This window comes from Sander lucioperca, chromosome 3, assembly GCF_008315115.2.
Source record: "Sander lucioperca isolate FBNREF2018 chromosome 3, SLUC_FBN_1.2, whole genome shotgun sequence".
In the NCBI taxonomy this organism is placed as follows: Eukaryota; Metazoa; Chordata; class Actinopteri; order Perciformes; family Percidae; genus Sander; species Sander lucioperca.
The window spans coordinates 35,027,563-35,048,189 of NC_050175.1; the positions used below are offsets into that span (position 1 = coordinate 35,027,563).

At 41.1% G+C, this 20,627-nt stretch overlaps 1 protein-coding gene across 3 annotated transcripts; it reads left to right on the plus strand.

Moving 5' to 3' along the window:
• The first annotated feature begins 5,454 nt into the window (after positions 1-5,454).
• lmnl3 (lamin L3) lies at positions 5,455-20,160 on the plus strand. 3 transcript variants are annotated; one of them, XM_035999884.1, is made up of 12 exons: positions 5,455-6,211; positions 7,056-7,212; positions 8,557-8,682; positions 9,175-9,345; positions 11,599-11,724; positions 12,375-12,595; positions 13,489-13,708; positions 15,012-15,119; positions 16,223-16,339; positions 17,806-17,916; positions 18,109-18,176; positions 19,788-20,160. In XM_035999884.1, the coding sequence occupies exons 1-11, from the start codon at positions 5,802-5,804 to the stop codon at positions 18,145-18,147; spliced, it is 1,806 nt and encodes a 601-aa protein (XP_035855777.1). In that variant the 5' UTR covers positions 5,455-5,801; the 3' UTR covers positions 18,148-18,176; positions 19,788-20,160. The 3 variants fall into 3 exon arrangements, with proteins under 3 accessions (XP_035855777.1, XP_035855778.1, XP_031148590.1); XM_031292730.2 differs by lacking the exon at positions 18,109-18,176 and having other exon boundaries at positions 5,456-6,211; XM_035999885.1 differs by lacking the exons at positions 17,806-17,916; positions 18,109-18,176; positions 19,788-20,160 and having other exon boundaries at positions 16,179-16,320.
• The last annotated feature ends 467 nt before the right edge of the window (positions 20,161-20,627 follow it).

Consider the following 20,627-nt stretch of genomic DNA (forward strand, 5'->3'; position numbering starts at 1 on the left):
CTGCCTCACACACACACGCACACAACTTGGGGCAGTCAAGTTATACACAGCCATAGGCTACATCTTCCGCTCAACACTTTCAAAGTAAAACACATACGGACAAACGATAAACGTTTATGTTTAAATGTCTGCTTTAGTTGACGTTATTACTCTCTTCATTTATTCATGTATTTATTCATTTGAATATGCACAAACGGAATCTTCAGCATTGATCAAGAATGAAAATCTACGATTTTAGCTGGCTGTTTTTCTGCTTAGGGTGGAGATGTGTTAACATTCTGAGTTTGTGCACAAAATGTGTGCAAAATCTGCGCAAAATCTGCGGTAAATCTGCGGAATTCTGCGTCTGCAGAGGGTTAAATGTGGGATTGAACTGGATAAGTTTGTGTGGGTCCTTTATGTCATGCCATGTCCGATGTGGGCATGTGGACTTGGGCTGGACCCTGGTACACTACGTCTGACCCTCACACAGATCACGGGTAAGCCCAGGCCAAATTGTCTCTGAAAAATCTAGGCCTATTTCAGCATCTGCTCATATAAACTTAATTTATCAAGGGGTAGTTTATTCGGTGTATTATTATGGTTGGTTGGTAGCCAGCCATGGGCGTATAGCACAACATTCTGGACCCTGTACATTGGCATTCTCTATGGGCCCCTCTCAGTATCCACAGCTATTCATTCTAGTATTTCTTTGCCTACACCAGACCGGCGTAGGGGGAAGACTGCAGGGGCATGACGGGGATCAACCTTCATTTATTAAGCTATTATCAAGAACGCTCAGGTTCAGTTAAGGTCGCAAAGCCTTAACTGAACCTGAGCCTTCCAAGACATGGCTTTAAAGGTACAGTAAGTGCTGTTAATCAAATACACTTTTTGTCAAATTCAGCAAATATCTCCTCACTGTCACCTAGATCTCTATTTTGTGTGTGCGCTGAAAAAAAAAATCTGGTGTTAATTAGAGATGAGCCGATACCGATACCGATAACCAATATCGGCTCCGGCTCCGATACTGCCTAAAACGCTGGTATCGGTATCGGGAAGTACTGGAGTTTATGCACCGATCCGATACCACGGTTGGGGTTGTATTTCTTTGACAGTTGAGTTCAAATATCAACAATCTTCGCCTAGATCTCTATTTTGTGTGTGCGCTGAAAAAAAAATCTTGTGTTAATTAGAGATGAGCCGATACCGATACCAGTATCGGTATCCCTTCAATATCATGAATCATATTGCAATCGCAATATCAATCAAAAATTATCGCTATTAGATATTTTCCTCATATCGTGCAGCCCTAAGTATGCAGATGTGATTACATTTATAATTGTGTACATCTCAACTTCCCAGGGTGATTTCAAACATGCTCTAATTCTGAAGGGAGAATCATCTTATTTCCGGCAGCATCCTGTCTGTCTGTAGCAGCTTGACGCAGCGCTGCGTAGGCAGCCTCACAATGACCAACCCCTGTCCCATCATGTGGTGTGGAGGAGCAGGGAGCAGTCCTCTCCATCAGTGGCCGGTGTCTGCACTGTCACAGCTGCATGTCTTGCTGCCCTGTCTAACGCTAGTATTATAATGTTCAGAGCTCATACATTGTCACTGATGTCCACCAAAAGTCTGGGTCTGTCCAAGGTTTCTGTCTAAAAGGAAGTTGTTCCTCGCCACTGTTGCACTAAATGCTTGCTCTCGGGGGAAATTGTTGGGTCTCTGTTAATTACAGAATGTGGTCTAGACCAGTGTTTCTCAAATGGGGGTACACGTACCCCTAGGGGTACTTTGGAGTACTGCAGGGGGTACGTGAGATATTTAACAAAATGTTTAATAGTTACAAGGCTGTTGTCCAGAACATTGTTCCTCTTTATGTAGACTTTTTTTTTTATCAACCAAAAATGTGACATTTGTGTCGCCTTCTTTGGACCTATTCTTGCTTTCCCTCTTTCTACTGTCCTACTTTTTACAAGTTTCTCGTTTTTTTTCGAAGTTATGGCACTGTTTTTGAAGTTTTTGATACTATTTTCGACCTATGCTTGCTTACTTCTTTCTTTCTTTCTACCATCTTTTTCCAAGGTTTTGTCTTATCTGTTTCTGTCTCCTTTTCCATCAGCATTTAAATGTTTTTTCAGTTCCAAGGCTGTTGTTTAGTAAATCTATCGCTGACAGCACTTCATTGTTCCTCTTTATATACACTTTTTTTTTTCTACCAAAAATGATAAGCACTGGTCAGGGGGTACTTGGCTTAAAGAGACAATTCAAAAGGGGTACATTATTGAAAAAAGTTTGAGAACTGGTCTAGACCAACTCTATCTGAAAAGTGTCCCAAGATAACTCTTGTTATGATTTTATACTATACATAAAATTGAATTGAATTGATGCCCTAACTCAATTGACATCATAGTGGCATTCATACGCCATGGTGTTTTCTTTGTTATGTTATATTTAGACTATTTCTATGTTACATATTTGCAGTAAACTTTGGTATTTTCGACCTTTCAACCCTATTTTCCGCTGTTTTTGTGTCTAAGTGACTGATGGGAACAACAATTTTAGTCCACTATTAAGCAGCGGCAAAACATGCTGCAATGAACCTACAGTTTCCGTTGACTAAAAGTGCTCGTTTTGCCACTGACAGGCTCAGATTATTATTCTAAGTGTCTGACAACATCATGGAAAGGATCCCTACAGAGATAGACCTTTTTGTTAAAGAGTAAGATCCTTTTTGTTGAACATGAAACATTGCTATTGCCAAACCCACCAGACTCCATTTAAATTTTATCATCGTAAGTCACACTTCATTCAAAGTCGACAGAAACTAAATAAAACGATCAAAAGCCCTCTTGGTTCGTCTTTCCACTGTTCCAACAATCACCACTCTGGTTGGGTTGAAATAAATCCTTAATTCACTCATTTACATGTGGAAATATGCTGGCTCTATACACGCTAAAAGTACTGTTTATTTACATGGAGTCTGGTGGGTTTGGTGATGGTGATTTTGGGGCTGTTTCTGGTAAAACAAAAAAGATCTTAGGTCTATCTGTTTAGGGACCTGAAACGGCTGAGGCTTGGACTTCCAACATCCTGGTTTCTGTCAGCGTCCATCTTTCACCTGAGAGTAATACACACACACACACACACACACACACACACACACAGATTATTCCTATAGTTCAGCCAAACAGAGCTCCCTGCCACCGCGAGGGGGGGATCAAAGGGAGTGTGTGTGTGTGTGTGTGTGTGTGTGTGTGTGTGTGTGTGTGTGTGTGTGTGTGTGCGCGCCCCAGGTCTTTATTATGAGGTGAAGAATAGAAGCTGGCAGTGTATGAAGGGTCTGCTTTTGATTGACTTTGACTAATGAGAACATCAAAAAGCTTCAGTCAGCAAAGGACCCCCACGTCCACAACTGTGCACATCTGTGCTCTATTGAAACATACACAAAACATTTTTTTTTTTTGGTTTTGATTTGTGTCTGTAGTTTTGTTTGATGTATGAAATGTTTAGTTCTAGTTGGACAATTTCTGGGTTACACTATCGTGTTGCGGCAGCTGTAATATGTTTTCTTTATTCTTTATTTTGTGCAAAGTAGAGTTGTGTTGTGTGTGGACATGGGACCGGAAGCTGTGGATGAAATTACTTTTGTGTTGGCGTCGTGTAATTCCGAATTCCGGATAAAATATCATATCATATCGTATATACAGCACTGTGTATATGCAGGGGCTGATGGATGACAGACTGTAAACAGATTGAAAGATGGTCTTGGACTTTGTGTAGTCAAATTGACTATATTATAATACAGTTCTAGGCTACAGTAGTGTATAACTGTGTATTCAGTTAACCAGTCAGTCAAATGGATTCAAGATTCAAAATGTATTATTGTCATACGCACAGTAAAGGCAGCTTATCATGCAATGAAAAGCTTACTTTGCCAGTCTTCCTTACACAACATAAAAAAAAATAAAGTCAGAATAATACAATAAATCTAGAATAAACAGTAACATATAGTATATATATATATATATATATATATATATATATATATATATATATATATATATGTATAAATACAAAAAAATACAGCCAATATAATAGTTAACAATCATTCGGAGGCAAACGGTAAATATATCATCGTATTATACAATTTCTATAATAATAGTATTATACAATTTCTATAATAATAGATGGATGTCACACTGTACAAACTGAATTATTCTGTGATGGAGGTCTGGCGCCCCCTTTCATCCGAACATGTGCAACATCATTTAAAGAGAAATGTACTCTCATAAATGACTAATGACAATTATCTTAATAATTATGACTTCACACATTTCACTTCGCTTATTTCAAATATGAAATCTGCTAAAATATGTGGTCCGTGCCAGATGGGGACAAACCATTTTTTTTTTAATTGAATACTTTCAGTTTTACAGGCACTTTATTGCAGCACTATTGAATGTGTTAATATTTAATATACGGGGTTAAAAAAAATTGCATTTAAAAAGCTGGGAATCTAAATGCAGTCTTGTGATAAGTGGCATCCGCTCCTGGCTTTTGGCTAGTCATCTCTATCAGCTGATGTACTGCAGGAATCTCACTTAGGCCTAAGTCAAGCTAGACCGAGTTACACGACAACATAACGGAAGCTGTACAGTTTTGCCTTCAAAGTAAAGTCCTTCAGGAAAAAAAGAAAAGAAAATACATTTACTATGAACGGCACTGTTTTCATTTGATGTAGTTTTTCCACACACATTCAATGGTTCACACTTACAACACCGGATCATGTTACATAATCCAAGATTTAGAACCATCCTCATCCATTTTTTTTTAATTTGTCATATTAAAAAATATGACTCATTGCAAATCCATCACAAATTTTACATTGTGGCTAGCATATGATGTATTTTTATATTTTCTTCCTTCTCAGTACATAACACAGTTTTGTTCACTCACTTTTTTTTGTCATTTATCACTTCATATGTTCCATTACTTTTATAAACCCTTACAGTTTATTATTATTATTATTATTATTATTATTATTATTATTATTATTATTATTATTATTTTTTTTTTTAAATCTGGTCAGGTCTATCTTTCTTGTGTTATCCATACTTTTTTGGAAGCATGACATTTCATTTGTTTCATGGCCAGCGGATTTCAAGGCAAACAAATTAATATCTGATAATGTAGCCTGTATGCAAAATAAAGTACCAGAAACGTTAGCCTATGTCTATTTTTGTAAAATGGTAGACATTCTCGACACAAGGAAACGTTGGATATAGTGACACAGTGACAATAATAGGCTTTATGTTGCAATAAGGTGAATTTTGCAAACTAAATGATAATTTAACTTACAATGATATACGTTTTACGTTGGTAGTTTGTACTACACGCTAAAACGTTTGTCAATGACGTATTATTTTGAAAACCTTACCCGGAACTGTATTGCGTCACTTCGGCTCACTTGTCGCTAGCGGCGCTCTTGATAGTGCGTCTACTCGTCAAATGTGATTAATTTCAGCTGTGGACACCTTTTATGCAGGAAAACGGGCCGCTTGACAAGTACAGAGGACCACATCCAGAATTACCATGTGCTGCGATGATTGATGAACTTTCCAGAGTGGTTCAATGCGACTTTTATCTTTTCTAAAGACCACCGCATCAGTTGCTTGTGATAACAACGTCACGTTACTTTACTGTGGCCCCTAGCTAGTTTTGTAGCTGTATGTCTTAGTCTAACTGCACTATAACTATCTGGACTGGTTGTGGATCCTGGCTACAGAAGTTTCTATCCCACCACCACCACCACCATCATCATGGCCTCTGCTACCTCGACCCCCGCTGCCGCCGCCTCCAGCAGCCGCTCCAGCCGCTCCGTGAGCCGCTCCGCCGGCCGCAGCGTAGCCACCACCGGCCTGCCCACATCCAGCACCAGCCCGACCCGCCTGTCCCGCATTCAGGAGAAAGATAACCTCCGACACCTCAACGACCGCCTCGCCAACTACATCCAGCGGGTTCAAGAGTTGGAGAGTGAACGGTCTTCCATATTGTTTCAGCTGGAAGAAAAGGATGACTCGAAAAGCCGGGAGATGGGCAACGTGCGGCGGCTGTACGAGGAGGAGTTGGCCGATGTCAGGAAGTCCCTGGACGGCCTGGCCGGAGAGAGGGCCCGCTTGCAGATCGACTGTGGAAATCTCTGCGAGGAGAACAGGAAACTTCAAGCCAGGTAACGTTAGTAGCGGATAGGGTAATTAGCTATATACGAGCAAGCAGGTGCCAGAGAAGCTGCTACGCCAGACTCCGTTTAAAAATGAGCTCATTTAATGCAATCTTGCTTGGCGTTAGACGCACGTAACATTACCTGCAGAACACATATTGGCATTTCTACATTTCAGTGCCGCTGTATAATTCGGAGTGAATTCAATACACCAAGCGGCATGTTTCTCAGAAATAATCCTCCTTTCATAGCTCCCGCTGCCCTCAGTGGCGTACTCCGCTACATTTCAGAGAGAAATATTGTACTTTTTACTCCACTACATTCATTTGCCAGCTTTAGTTACTTAACAAATTAAGATTTTTGCACTCAAAACACATGGAGTTTATAAATTATGTTTTTATTATAAATGAAACTAACCAACAACGTAACGGCCTACAAGTCTGGAGGCTGAAATGATTAGACCATTAAACACACAACTGTTAGGATCCTTTACACTTTCTAAAATGGGAGGATTTTTCTGCATTTAGTACTTCTACTTTTAATACTTGAAGTACATTTTCCTGATGATACGTACATACTTTTACTGAGTAACATTTTCAATGCAGGACTTTTACTTGAAACAGTATTTTTATAGTGTGGTATTGGCGCTTTTACCTAAGTAAAGGAACTGAATACTTCTTCCACTGCTGCAGAGAAGTTCCTTAGAAGGTGTCTGGTGGATGGATGGATGGATGGCTGACAGAGGCCGCGTCAGACCTACACACATCTGATAGGAGTTTGGTGTGACATTAGAGAACTAGCTCAGTAGTTTTTCTGTGCTGCTCCTAATTGTTCTGATGCTGTCCCCCTTCAGGAACCAGAAGAAGGAGAGCGAGTTGGCGAACGCGTTGGCCCAGTGGAGGAAAGTGGAGGCGATGCTGAGCTCCAAGGATGCCGAGTACACCAAGCTGCTGTCTGAGAACCGGAGACTCGCTGAAGAAGTGGCCGACCTGCAGGAGCATCTGGAATACGTATGAACTGAAACTAGATTGACACTAGGACTGGATAATTAATCGGAATGGCTATCTGGACTAGTGCAATATCCAAATTGCAGTTTTTCAGTGTTGCAGAAAAGTTGTTTAGCCCAGTGGCAAGTGTCTTTATTTTCGAGGAGGGCCAGGATGGGGCCAGTCCCAGGCTGATGGCAGCATTAAATGTAGAGCCTGAGTTTCTGTGATAACCGAATCATGGACACAATCAGTAAATTTAGAATTTAAAAAAATGAAAGACGGATTCCTTAGGGACCAACATTAAGTCAGTACTAACAGCTAACTAGAGATTTGAAAATATGACTAAGTTTACAATCAAGCCGCCCTACTGTAGTTTAAAAATTGTCCTAAAAATGCATAAATCAATAATTGCCAGTGGCTTAGTCCTTGTGGGGGGGGGGGGGCAACTTAGGCCCGGTGGGCCACCAGGCTTGCAACACACTGGGGGAAACCCTGATTATTTTATTTAAGACAAAATATTTGTCAAACCATTCTGAATGAAGTATTGTGGTGGCGCGGCCTACAAATCTATCCAACAGAATAAAGAGGTCCTCGCAAAAATCGCACTATAATCAATTTTATTTAACTTCCTTATTTTTTTTTTTTCAATGAGTATTGGTACAAAAAATGTTCATTCCCTTCAATATCGTGAATCATATCGCAATTGCAATAGCAGTCAAAATAATCGCAATTATATTTTTTTCCCTCATATCGTGCAGCCCAAATTTACACATGGATGTATGTATGTATACAGGGCTAACAGGAGACACAATGTTGTCCACGTTTGAGCTCTTTAAAGCTATAGTGCAGGGGTGTCAAACACATTTTCACTAAGGGCCACACTGGAAAAAGAGAATCACACCAAGGGCCACACATGGAGTTTATTGACTTGCTTTTGTTACTACGTGTCACTTTTTTTTTTTTTTTTAACATGCAGCTTTTTTTTCTCATTTTTGTTCCATGTTTGTTTTTTTGTGTGCCTGTCTGTAAATTTGTTGCTTTTTCTGACATTTTTGTATTTTTTTTTTTTCGCATTTTTGTTGACATGAAGCCCTACAAAAGTCATCAAAAGTTTCTTAGCCATCATAGAATTTAGCAAATCAATTAAAACAATGATTACATTTTTTTTTTTTTTCATTTATTTGTCACAGAATGCCGCAGTGTTTTCCCCTAAAACTAGCTGCAGTTATTGACTAAAAGTCTTTTTAATTAGTAGTAAACAAGAAATGACTATGAGGATTCAGTTATTCCTTACGGTTTGGGATGAAGGACAAATCGATTATCAGTTGAGTCCCCTTATCTTCCGTGTGTGTGTCCCCTCCTCAGGCAGAGGGCGTACTGGGCGATACAAAGAACCAGCTGAACGGTGAGATCCTGAGGAAGGTGGACATGGAGAACCAGGTGCAAACGCTCAAAGAGCAACTGGAACTCCAGAGGAACATCAGTGAGCAGGTGAAACGCACGCACGGCCCTAAGCAAGTAATACAAAAAATCAGCAGGTGCAATAATAATAGTAGTATTTTTTTAATACAGTATGTTTTTGATTGCCTTTTTACAATTACGACTATTTATCTTAAAAGCTGTTTTCTTTTTTATATTCTACTTTTATTTATTTTCTATATATAGCTTCATATTTTCACTGTTGTATTTCTCATATGTTTTGTAAAGCTGACTCTAAGAGCAATGCACAAAAATTCCAATGTACCTGTACGGCCCTGTGAAAATGGCAAACGTCTATTCTAAGATGGCAATCTTAACTACATTTCTAACATTCACCTCAACATGTATTCTATTCGAAGATGGCAATCTTTACATTTCTAACATCCACCTCAACACAATTTTTAAATTCCACCCATTCCTGTCTTCCTTGGAGTAGTGTTCATCTGCCCCAGGCTGATCGCAGTTGTTTTATCAATGTGTTTTTTTAAATTTTTTTTTTTGAAGGAGGTCTTGGAGATCCGAAGCCGACAGGACAGCCGTCTGGTGGAGGTGGACTCGGTACAGCGGAGAGAGTTTGAGAGCAAACTGTCGGAGACGATTCAGCAACTCCGCCACGACCATGAGTCTCAGATGCAGCAGTACAGAGAGGAGCTCGACAGGACGTTCAGTTCAAAGGTACAGGCCATAGACTGTACAAATAAAAGACAAAACTTCTGGGTCTAAAAAGTGAAGCCAATAATGGAAGCGCCTTATCCTGCATTCTATCTAACCTCCGGCAGAGGGCGACTCCACTGGCAAAAGCAGTTTGTTTCTATAGAAGTCTATGAGAAAATGAGCCTACGTCTTACTTGATTTATTACCTCAGTAAACATTTTCATGAGTTCATGGTCTCAATCGCTAGTTTCAATCAGTCTCCTTCAATACGGTATTATGTTCATTTAGTAAATGATTGTCCCATTTATTTTAAAATAGACGCTAAAGCAGGGGATGCTTTAGGACCTGTCGATCAGGACAGAGGCTTAGCAATGTTAACCATGCTAACACTGTGGACATTAAAATAGACCTCAACTTGTTTTTTGGTGTTGTCTGTGTTTTCATCTTAAACATTGACCCTCCCACTGTGTGTTTTCACTTCAGCAAAGTTAAATGGGACATTTTGGTTGCCTGAAATATGTTGTTCTGCCAAACAAGCTAGCTAGCTAGCGTTAGCTGGTACCTTAAAGGAACACGCCGACTTATTGGGACTTTAGATTATTCACCGTAACCCCCAGAGTTGGATAAGTCCATACATACCCTTCTCATCTCTGTGCGTGTCCTAACTCTGTCTGACGCACCCACAGCTAGCCTAGCTTAGCACAGATCCTGGAGGTAACTGGCTCCATCTAACCTACTGCTCCCAATAAGTGACAAAATAACGCTAACATTTTCCTATTTACATATTGTGATTTGTATAGTAACAGCTTGTACAAGTAACAAGGTCACATGAGACACAGCCATCTTCTAACAGTATACATACTGGGAACTAGGGCTGAACGATTTTTGAAAATAATCTATTTGCGATTTTTTTTTTTCCCAAATATTGCGATTTGATTATTTTTTAAGCTCTTTGTCTTCTGTATTATTCAACAAAGACAAACAATAAATCATTTTATAGTATGAACACACAATTACACACTAGACAGTTAAAGTAAAAATATACTATATACACACACACAACAGTGTATTTATTTATTTTTTTAACAGTCTACAGAGAGGAGCTGCCTCCAGCCCCTCCCCCTCGTGAAGTTGCGTGCTGCCGAGTGCAGAGAGGCTATCGTTGCGTTAGCTAGTTACTGGTGTTCTTGCCGTGGGATTAACTGTACTAATAAAACTGTTGAAACACTGCGGCCACGCTGCTGTGAAAGCTCCCCGAACGTCATTTATCAGAGTCTGGTTGTTACCCCTCTCAGTGGCAGCTCCTCCACTCCATATCTTTATAACGGAGCTAACCGCTAATCAGAGCTAGCTAATAGTTGCCAACTAAGCCTTCAGTTCTGCGTGTCTGTATCCATTAACTGCATGTATGGACTCGAACCAGAATAAAACCCTTCATTTTATTAAAAGGGCTGTAAAAGTTTTAAACTACAACTCAGAGTTGTTTGAATTACAGAAATCAGCTCAAGGTACAGTGTAGCGTTAGCGTGCTACTTGATGCTTTCTCTGCGGAGTGCAGACTGATTTGCTCTCGCGAGTCATGTGACCAAATCGCAGCCTTTGCGATTAGGAAATCGCGTTTTAACATATCGCGATATTATCGCAAATGCAATTAATCGTTCAGCCCTACTGGGAACTATATTCTCAGAAAGGCGAAGCACTGCCACTTGGGCGAGTGATTAGCGCAACACCTTAAAAGCACCGTTGTTACTCTCTGCTCCTCACCACGGGGCTTCTCAGGGGCTGCGAGCAAATCACTCCGCCCAAGTAGCAGAAGTTGCAGTGCTTCATGAGACCATAAACAGCACTGGCCTGGCGTCATCCTGGCCTGCTACACGCTCTCGTCAAAAATCATCACGCCTGGTTTCAAACAACCAAGAGGGCGATGGCCAAATTGCCAAACTCAAGGCTTCAAAACAGCAGTCCACTAACCAATGGGTGACGCTACTGCTGCTACGTCCATTATTTTTAGTGTATGGGACAAACGTGGAATTTAGGATCATGCGTTTCAAAGTGTCCAGATTTATTGCACGTGGTTTTAGTTTTTTCATTACGTGACATATATATATATATATATATATATATATATATATATATATATATATATATATATATATATATATCTATATATATATATATATATATATATATATATATAATATATATATAATATATATAATATATAATATAATAATATAATAAATAAAATTATTTATTTTTCTTTGTGTGCTGCAGTTGCAGAATGCCCAGCAGGCTGCGTTGGAGAAGAACCAGGTTGCTACAGCCACCAGAGACGAACTGGAAACCACCAAGCTCCGAGTGGAGAGCCTCAGCTCCCAGCTCCAGCAGTACCAGAAAGATGTAAGTGCGGTCCGTAACCCACACACATACAGTATTAAAGCTTTAGTGCGTAACTTTATTATATTAATGAATTAAGACTATCAGCTCCACACAACTCTCTCTGTATTTCTCAGTATGGCTATGTTTAGAAGATTGTGGCGTCCGGAAAATTTTGCACGCAGAAACTCGAGTGAAGATAATTACCTCTTCTAAAGAGGTAAAAATGTTTTTTTAATCCTCTGTGTCCTCCTTGGTTACTAGCAACTGCATGGAGGGGGGTGCGCGATCACGTGATCACGTAAGGCTTGTGTCATGTGAACGCGACGACAGTTTTGTTCTCATTACCTAGAATTCCTCATGGTGGCGCCAGAAACTATGCACTATAGCTTTAAATGAATATGCACCAGCCACAGTATTCCTTACTCCCATGATACTTTAAAGCGGCGTCTTAAATCGTTGACTTATTTACATGTTGTGTGTTCTTAGCTGGCTTATTGATAAACCTGCATTCAGACATCTGCTGTTTTTAGTAGTATTTGTATCAGTACCGGTATCAACTTTATTTATTTATTTTTTTTTAACGATACGATAGTTATGGTTCCAGACCGTTTGTTGCCAGCTTTGTTGGTTCTTCCCCGCTGCTGCCATTCAGTTGTTCCCGTCTCTGTCAGAAAGCGGCGCTGGAGGGCCGCTGCCAGGATCTGGAGCGGACTCTGGACCGGGAGCGGGAGGTCTGGCAGCACCGGCTGGATCAGAAGGAGCAGGAGCAGCTGAGCATGAGGAGCCAGATGTTCGCCCAGCTGGAAGACTACGAAAACCTGCTGGACGTCAAGCTTGCCCTAGACATGGAGATCAACGCCTACAGGAAGATGCTGGAGGTGGAGGAGCAGAGGTATGCCCGGGATCTACACGGGTGGGAGTCTTCACCGGTCTCACCATTCCATTACTATTATCCTGTCAACGGTTGGAATCAATTCGATATCACGACGGGTCACCTCAATATTATTATATATTGCCACACGTGGTTTTCACACACATTAACAAATTCAAGCAGTCTGATTATATACGTATATAAACTGCCCTTTTTATTGTATCTGGTCTTAAAAAAAGAAACTTCCTGAATGTAGCGGAGTCTGAACACAGCAGGCAACAAAAAAAAAGCATCAGTAGGCAATAATCAATTATCGTCTGTCACTGCATCCATGCAGAATTGTTGCTGTCCGCATCGCGATGCATCGATGCAATGATAAATTTCAACACCCCTAGTTCTACGTGATGTAACCGTTGAGCAAGGCAGCATCCATTTTACTGTCTGCTTTTTAGGGGTGGTTCATGTATGTATCGTGATTTCTTTTTTTTGTGACGATTTCTAAAATCTAAAGATTTTTGATTCACCTAAATATATTCTGTTTACACGGTAGCGCTGACAGCGACTACATATGTTTCCAGCAAAACCAAGAGAAAGCAGAAAATCCATGTTATGTTCTTCTTTACAGATGAAATAAATGTCTGACTGACATGTGATGTGCATTCTTCTTAGAAATCAATCGCTTTTTAGAAATGTCTCCACGATATATTGTCTCTACAAGTGTATTATTCAACTTTTGTTTTTGTTAAAGAAGGAAAAGAAAATCCCAATACTCGATACAGTCGGATCGCCATACTTCTGGAATCGCAGTGAATGAATATCGCAATACAAATCCAATCGCGAAAGAATCTAATCGGGACAAAATCGTATCGTCCCAGCTTTCATAAATCGGAAATATTTGGTCATTTTCTTCTCAGATTGCATCTGTCACCCAGCCCCTCCCAGCATGCAGCCATAGCTCGGACACATGAACACAGCAGCCGCAAGCTCCGAGGGAAGAAACGCAAGTACGAGGGAGCCTCTGGCAGCTCGCCGGCCTACAAGATGTCCAGTCGCTCCATGGAGAGCGGCGCCGTGAGCGTGGCAGACGTTGACGCCGACGGAAAATATGTCCGACTGAAGAACAACTCTGAGACGGTAAGGCTCCGTTCAGACCTTAGACCTTTTTAAGTCTTGACTGATGACACTGTTATTTGCAAGTGATCAGAGTGGATATGTGTGTTCAGACATCACCAATCTATCTGCATAGGTTGCTGTGGTAACAACCTAGTTGTCGCTATATTTGCGCTGGCTTTCTAGTATCGTGCAATAGAGCTGTAACAATTCCAAAAGACCCAGGACTAGGTGGAGGGATTATATCTCCAACCTGGCCTGGGAACGCCTCGGGATCCCCCAGTCGGAGCTGGTTAATGTGGATCGGGAAAGGGAAGTTTGGGGTCCCCTGCTGGAGCTGCTCCCCCCGCGACCCGACACCGGATAAGCGGACGAAGATGGATGGAATTCCAAATGTTGCTGTACAATTGATTGTCTCAGAACTAATTGCCATTAACGATAAAATTGCTCTCAGTCAAAAAAAAAAATATTACATATATTAAAAAAAATATGTATTCATGTATTTATTTTTCAAACAAATTAAAGTTTTGAATGAATTCCAGGATGCATCTTTTGTTTATATCCATGTGGCCCAGATAATGTAATGACACAAGTACACAGCCTATGAAGTAAACCATGCCTCTTATTTGCAGATTAGTTGTGGTTTAATAAAGAAACAGGGATTACTTAAAATATTGCGATTAGACAATTATTAAATAATTGTTACAGGCCTATCGTGCAATATCTAAATATTAAGTGTCAGAGCTCATATTGACTTTACAAAGTGCTTCACAATTCAGGATGAAATCAAGTTTATTGACACAAGGAAGTAATGGCTGGACTTGAAATAAATGTTTTGTTCATAAAGTTAAATCTCTCACCTTAGTTTCATGTCTACCTTATGACACCCGCTGCTATCTCTTAAAAAAAACGCATGTTCGTCTGGTCTGAAGTATACGTGCGGTGACACATTCTCACTTTAAAAAGGGCCGTTTGAGTGTGAGAAATTGTTCATGCGTGGTTTTTGTGTTTTGCATATCGTTTATACATCTGGGTCCTGAACACACGACTAACGTCTGTTCCTGTAGACCCAATCACAAAGTTTGTTTACAATAACTTCCGGCTAGAAACCTCCTGCAAACGTACAAGTTAACGGCGCTGAGCAAACGGAGGCGAGGAACAACTGGGTGTACTCTCATCTCCTTCACCTAATTTAAGTTTGATGCTTTCATCCGCATGTCAACACTTTGACTAACGTTAGCTTGGAGAGCTAACGTACCTGTTGGGCCACAGACTGAAGAAAATCAAGTGATTTAACTGCTCCCTGTCCTGTTTTCTGTGTTTTCAGGAGCAGCCGTTGGGTGGTTGGGTGGTCCGGAGGTTGTACCCTGGCTCTGGGGACCTCTCCTTCCACATCCCCCCCTCCTACATCCTGGCTGCTGGGCAGACTCTCACAGTGAGTAGTAATTATGTGTAACTGTATTTCCATAAACTCCCCTGCACAGAGAAAAAAAAAACTCATGATAGGGTTTCCCCCCCCCCCAGTGTTTTGTAAACCTGGTGACCCACTGGGCCTAAGTTGCCCCCCACCAGGCCCAAGCCTGTGGCAATGATTTTTTTATTTTTATTTTTTTAATGTATTTAGTAGTGGTGCACGATTCAGAAGATGTCACGATTCAATATCGATTTTTAGGCTCAAGATTTGATTCAAAAACGATTTTCGATTTAAAAAAAAAAAAAAAAAAAATTGCAGTATGTAAATGTAGTTACATCCCATGTGATTGCAGTAGACATACTTATTTAAAAAAAATATGAATATATTTTTGGAATTCTATGAATCGATTTTGAATCGGTAAAGCTTGAATCGCGATACAAATGTGAATCTTTCTGAAAAAAATTAAATATATAAGACACTTGCCACTGGGCTAAACAACTTTTCTGGGGGAAACCCTGCGTGAGAACAGACACAGACAAAGATACACATAAATTATTTGTAGCGACATCTCCTCAGCGCTGCGGTATGGTCTGGCTACACTGCCTATCTGTTCTGGGATAGGAGGGAAAAACACTCTGGCTTGTTTTCTATTTCTTTAAACCAATCACGACTGTCCTGGGCGGCGTTAAACACCGATTGGCAGAGATAGCGAGATGGGAGGGACATCCCGGATGTCAGGCTTTTATCCCAGCAATGTTCATCAACTGGAGCCAGACTCAGGAGGTAGGTCGGTTAGTAATCTGAAGGTCCCCAGTTCGATCTCCGGCTCCTCCAAAGAGGGTGTCGAAGTGTCCTTGAGCAAGACGCTGAACCCTTAAATAAATAGGGGACTATATAAATGCAGTCCATATTGGGGTGGGGGGGGGGGACAGTTCCAAGAGTTTCAGTTTCCCACGTTTTTATTGTATGGCTGTTATTTTTTCTCATGTTCTGTCTCTGAATTTGTATGTATGTATTTTATGCTTCGTGGTAGTTGTATATTTTGTCTTTTATTCTGCTGTACAGACCTTTTTTTTGAAGTGCTCTGTCAATAAAGTTTGATTAACGTGTGCGTGTGCTGTCAGATCTGGGCAGCAGGTGCCGAGGCGGAGGCTGATCCTGGGGACCTGATTCTGCAGGGCCACATGAGCTGGGGCCCCGTCACTGAGATCAGGGTGATTCTTCTGAACCCCAACCACGAGGTAAGTGGAGCAGTGTGCACGAGTGCATTCTGGGAGATGTAGTTTGCTTCAATCTCTGCCGTCTGTGCCTTTTTCTAAGACCATTTTTGATGCGATTTTCTTGAAAATAAAATGCTAAAAAGTAGTGGCATCGACCTTTTTAAAATCTTGGTCCAACCCTCAGATAGTACGTGCTCCAGATCCTGATCAAAGTCTTAAGAAGTGTTTGTTCAGGGTCCTTTTTGTCTCGGCTAAAGGGACCCTATAATAATTACTGTTATTGAAATGTTGGATTCGATTTTCATATTTTTACGCCAGAGGATGTATTTTAATTTGTCCATTACATGTCATTTAGCTGACGCTTTTATCCAAAGCGACTTACAATTAAGTGCTTTCAACTGTGAAGGTTCAAACTCCAGACCACAAGTAGTAAGTGTAAATACATTAGCTTTAAATAGGCAAAGCTACAAAGACATATGAAAGTGCAGGTTCAAGAATTTATTTATTTTTTTATTTTTTTATCCGAGGTATAGTCGGAAGAGATGTGTTTTTAGCCTTTGGCGGAAGATGTGTAGGCTTTCGGCCATCCTGATATCGATGGGGAGCTCGTTCCACCATTTGGGAGCCAGGACAGTGAACAGTCGGGATTTCGTTGAGTGATTAGTTCTCCCTCGCTGTGAGGGAGCAGCCAGCAGTTTGGCTGATGCAGAACGAAGTGGGCGGGTTGGGATATATGGTTTGACCATGTCCTGGATGTAAGCTGGGGCTGATCCGTTCGTGGCCCTGTACGTAAGTACTAGTGTCTTGAAGCGGATGCGGGCCGCAATTGGTAACCAGTGAAGAGAGCGGAGGAGAGGTGTAGTGTGAGAGAACTTGGGGAGGTTGAAGACAAGCCGAGCTGCTGCGTTCTGAATGAGCTGCAGGGGTCGGGTGACACATACAGGCAGGCCAATCAGGAGGGAGTTGCAGTAGTCTAGACGTGAGATGACTAGAGCCTGAACCAGAACCTGAGCCGCCTTCTGCGTTAGAAGGGGACGTATCCTTCTGATGTTATGCAGCATGTATCTACACGATCGGGTGGTTGCAGCAATGTTAGCAGTGAAGGAGAGTTGGTCGTCAAGTGTTAAACCCAGGTTTCTAGCAGTCTTGGTGGGGACTACCACAGAGTTGTCAATAGACCAGTAGAGAAGCCAGGGCAGATGGAGGTAACTCCCAGCTGACCGTCCTTTCTAGTGGTTCCTTTTTAATGTGCTTTTAACCACCTGTATCCCTTTTTTAAAATAGTTTTTTTTAATTTATTTTTTATTTTTTAAGGAGTGTTGTAAGTGGTTTTCCACATCAGTGGTCCCCTTGTGCCCATGCCCCTCGTAGCGCCGATCTCGGATGCTAGGTTTTACCCAAACCTAACCCTGGTGTTGGATGTAAGTCACCATAGGAGTCATGTGATACCTTTTTTTTTTTTTTTATTTATTTATTTATATTTTCAGGAAGTAGCAGAGCGCAGGGTGTGTATGCAGCACAGGGGTGAGGAGGACACTGAACTGGAGTTTGATGAAGAATATGTGGCGGGCAGTGACATCCAGCACTTTCGGAGACAGGTAAACACACGCCGACTCATGAAACCAGCCCAAAACCAAAAGAGTTCCATAACCTCAGTATGAAGTAAAAAACCAGCCCAAAACCAAGAGTTCATAAACTCAGTATTAAGTGTGAAGTGCTCTTAAAGATACAAGCACACATGCTTTACTATATGAAACTTGACGTCCCGTTTTTTTCTGCCTACACTGAAGCCAAAGAGGAAGAAGAAGAAGTGCTGTTCTGTCTCTTGAGTGCAGACAGACAGCGTGCTGTACAGTAGGTGATACAGTATACAGTAGGTTCCCCTCGTCTGCTTGTCTCTGTGTACCAGTCACAGGATGCATGGCTTGTTTCATACATTGCTGCTGCTGCCACCTATTTTATTTTATTCAGCACGACTTCAGCATCACGAAGCAACTTCAAGTCTGTCTCTGTCTGGGTAACCTGTAAGGATGCAAATCACAAGTTTTATCACGATACGATATTGTATCGGTTCTTCGGACAACGATAGGATACTTTCGGATATCTCAAAGTCTGCCACAATACGATTTTGATCCATTGTGAGTTGATCCATTCGTATCAACTCACAAAAAGCAACTAAAATAAGATTTAACAATTTTTGCAATGCTCCGGTCTGAAACCTGCCAGTCCTTGGTTTAAAGACATGTATATGTAATGTTTGATTGTATAGGTACAGGTACAACGGACACAGCAATGCCTGTAATGCAATAACACACTGTGAATGACTGAAGCATAAACTACCTTGCATTTTAAGTAATATTAAAAACGTTTTAGTAAAAACCTGCTGAATACCATCTTCTCAAAAGCTTAAGTTTGGTTTAAAAGGATTTCAAGACACCCAAGGCTCTGAACTTTCCCAAACAGCAATCCTTCAATTGGTAGGATAAACGTGATCTGGATTACCTGGGTCACGTTCAGCCCCAATGAAGCGTTAGCGACGCATTTTTAAAAACTGCAACGGGCGGTTCCTTGAGCACCCTGTCGTGTGCGCAAGCGCTCTGCTTTTTTATTACCACGAGTTTAGAGACACATCTCCGCTGATTGGGTGCAGGTCCCTCCAGAAAAACGCACTTATGCGATCGCATAATTCAATGCATAATCAGCCAAAGTCTGCATATTTATGCGGGGGCCGCATTTTTTTCAAATGCGCCGCACTTTCGCTGCATAAATTGCCGATTTCCGCGCAAAATATGTGGGTATATGCACTTGCATGATTTCATAATCCCAGCATTTTCGTTGCAAAAAAGTCACTTATCTTAGCAGAAAGTTGAAAAATGTTGCCTTTACTTGACACAAGAGCAGCCATTTTCCCCTGTTGCTATGGGAACGTTATGAAGTGACATAATTACGCGACGTGAACATCATCGAAAAGCTGCAAATCCCGCAATGAAGCCATGATGAAACCGCAGTTTTTGGAAGTTCCCGCAATTTCATTGCATAAATATCCCGCATATTCCATCACATTTTTAAGAAAACGTGCCGCATAATCAAGGATTTTTGCCCGCAGCAATCACAAAAAAACTCTTTATTTTTCTGGAAGGACTGGGTATCATGTGTGACACTGCCACCAAACGAGAGAAAATGTAACTCAAAGCCCGTTTCACACCGTTCAACACAGAAACCGTAGCTACACGGTGCACACTGTTATGAGAGTGAACGTGCCCCTTACCACACGATGCCAGCTGTTTGCTGCCCACCAGTACCAGCCTGCTCCAGACTCATCTGCCATACCTTCCCCTAACCTGAATGCACGTTCAGTGCTAACCACACTGCCTGTATGAGACCTGTATGTGTCCCATGGTGCTAAGTGATTCAACATAATGCTGCCGTTTTTTTTTATTTTTATTTTTTTTTGTTTTTGTTTTTTCAGGATCTATCTAAGGAGGCGAGCTGTGCTGTCATGTGATTTCTGCTGTGCGCCTAGAAAACATGGAGCGGCTCTGGAGGACAAAACGTCTGCTGCTGTCTGGTTCCGCTGTTGTCTCGTACAACAAACTGGACTCTGACAAACTGCAGTACATACATACAGGACATTGCGCTGTTAGTGTGACTGTGACCAGCTCCGAGGCCTTAGAGCAACAGTATCCACCTCAGTTTTCCTCACGTTTCATCGCTCTAACTGCACAAGATATGAACTTTGCCTTGATTTGATTTCATTTTAAGTGTGTGTGTGTGTGTCTCAAATAAAATTTGTTAGCGTAATAGTTATAAATTAATAAAGTTATAAATGCAGTTTGGTCAGACACTTGTATTAAGACTGTTTATTACAACAAAAGCATTCTAGTTAAATTTGGTGGGAAAAGCTGTGTGCTAGAAGGCTCACACAACACTTAACTTACTATTAATAACTAAATGAATAGCAGGAGGAAGCAGCACAGGTTAAAGGGTTGGTTCAACCAAATACCCAACAAATGTTGCACATTTTCAAATGCACTTTCTCACTTTCCTCTGGTATTTACAATGCAGTTGGGTTTTGGTTTTATCGCTCACAGCATTGGAAAAAAACATCAGGATTTTTAGAAACGGTATCCTGGTTTCTCAGGGTAGTCCACAAAACACAACAGGTATAATTCCTCCACTTTTTGATGTGGATGAGTGATGAAGTGTTAACGCAGGAAATGGCTTAAATATTGCAAAAGGATTTTGCGTCTGGCTGCTGTGGTAAAGTTTGGCATACTAACAAAAAGGTCTCTGAGCAGCTCGCAACTAT

Bases quoted from the DNA above. Each gene is read 5' to 3' on its own strand.
- lmnl3 (XM_035999884.1), top strand. From the start codon at position 5,802: ATGGCCTCTGCTACCTCGACCCCCGCTGCCGCCGCCTCCAGCAGCCGC. The intron at 7,213-8,556 runs GTATGAACTGAA...TCCCCTCCTCAG, and splicing joins TGCAGGAGCATCTGGAATAC to GCAGAGGGCGTACTGGGCGA. The intron at 13,709-15,011 runs GTAAGGCTCCGT...CTGTGTTTTCAG, and splicing joins TGAAGAACAACTCTGAGACG to GAGCAGCCGTTGGGTGGTTG.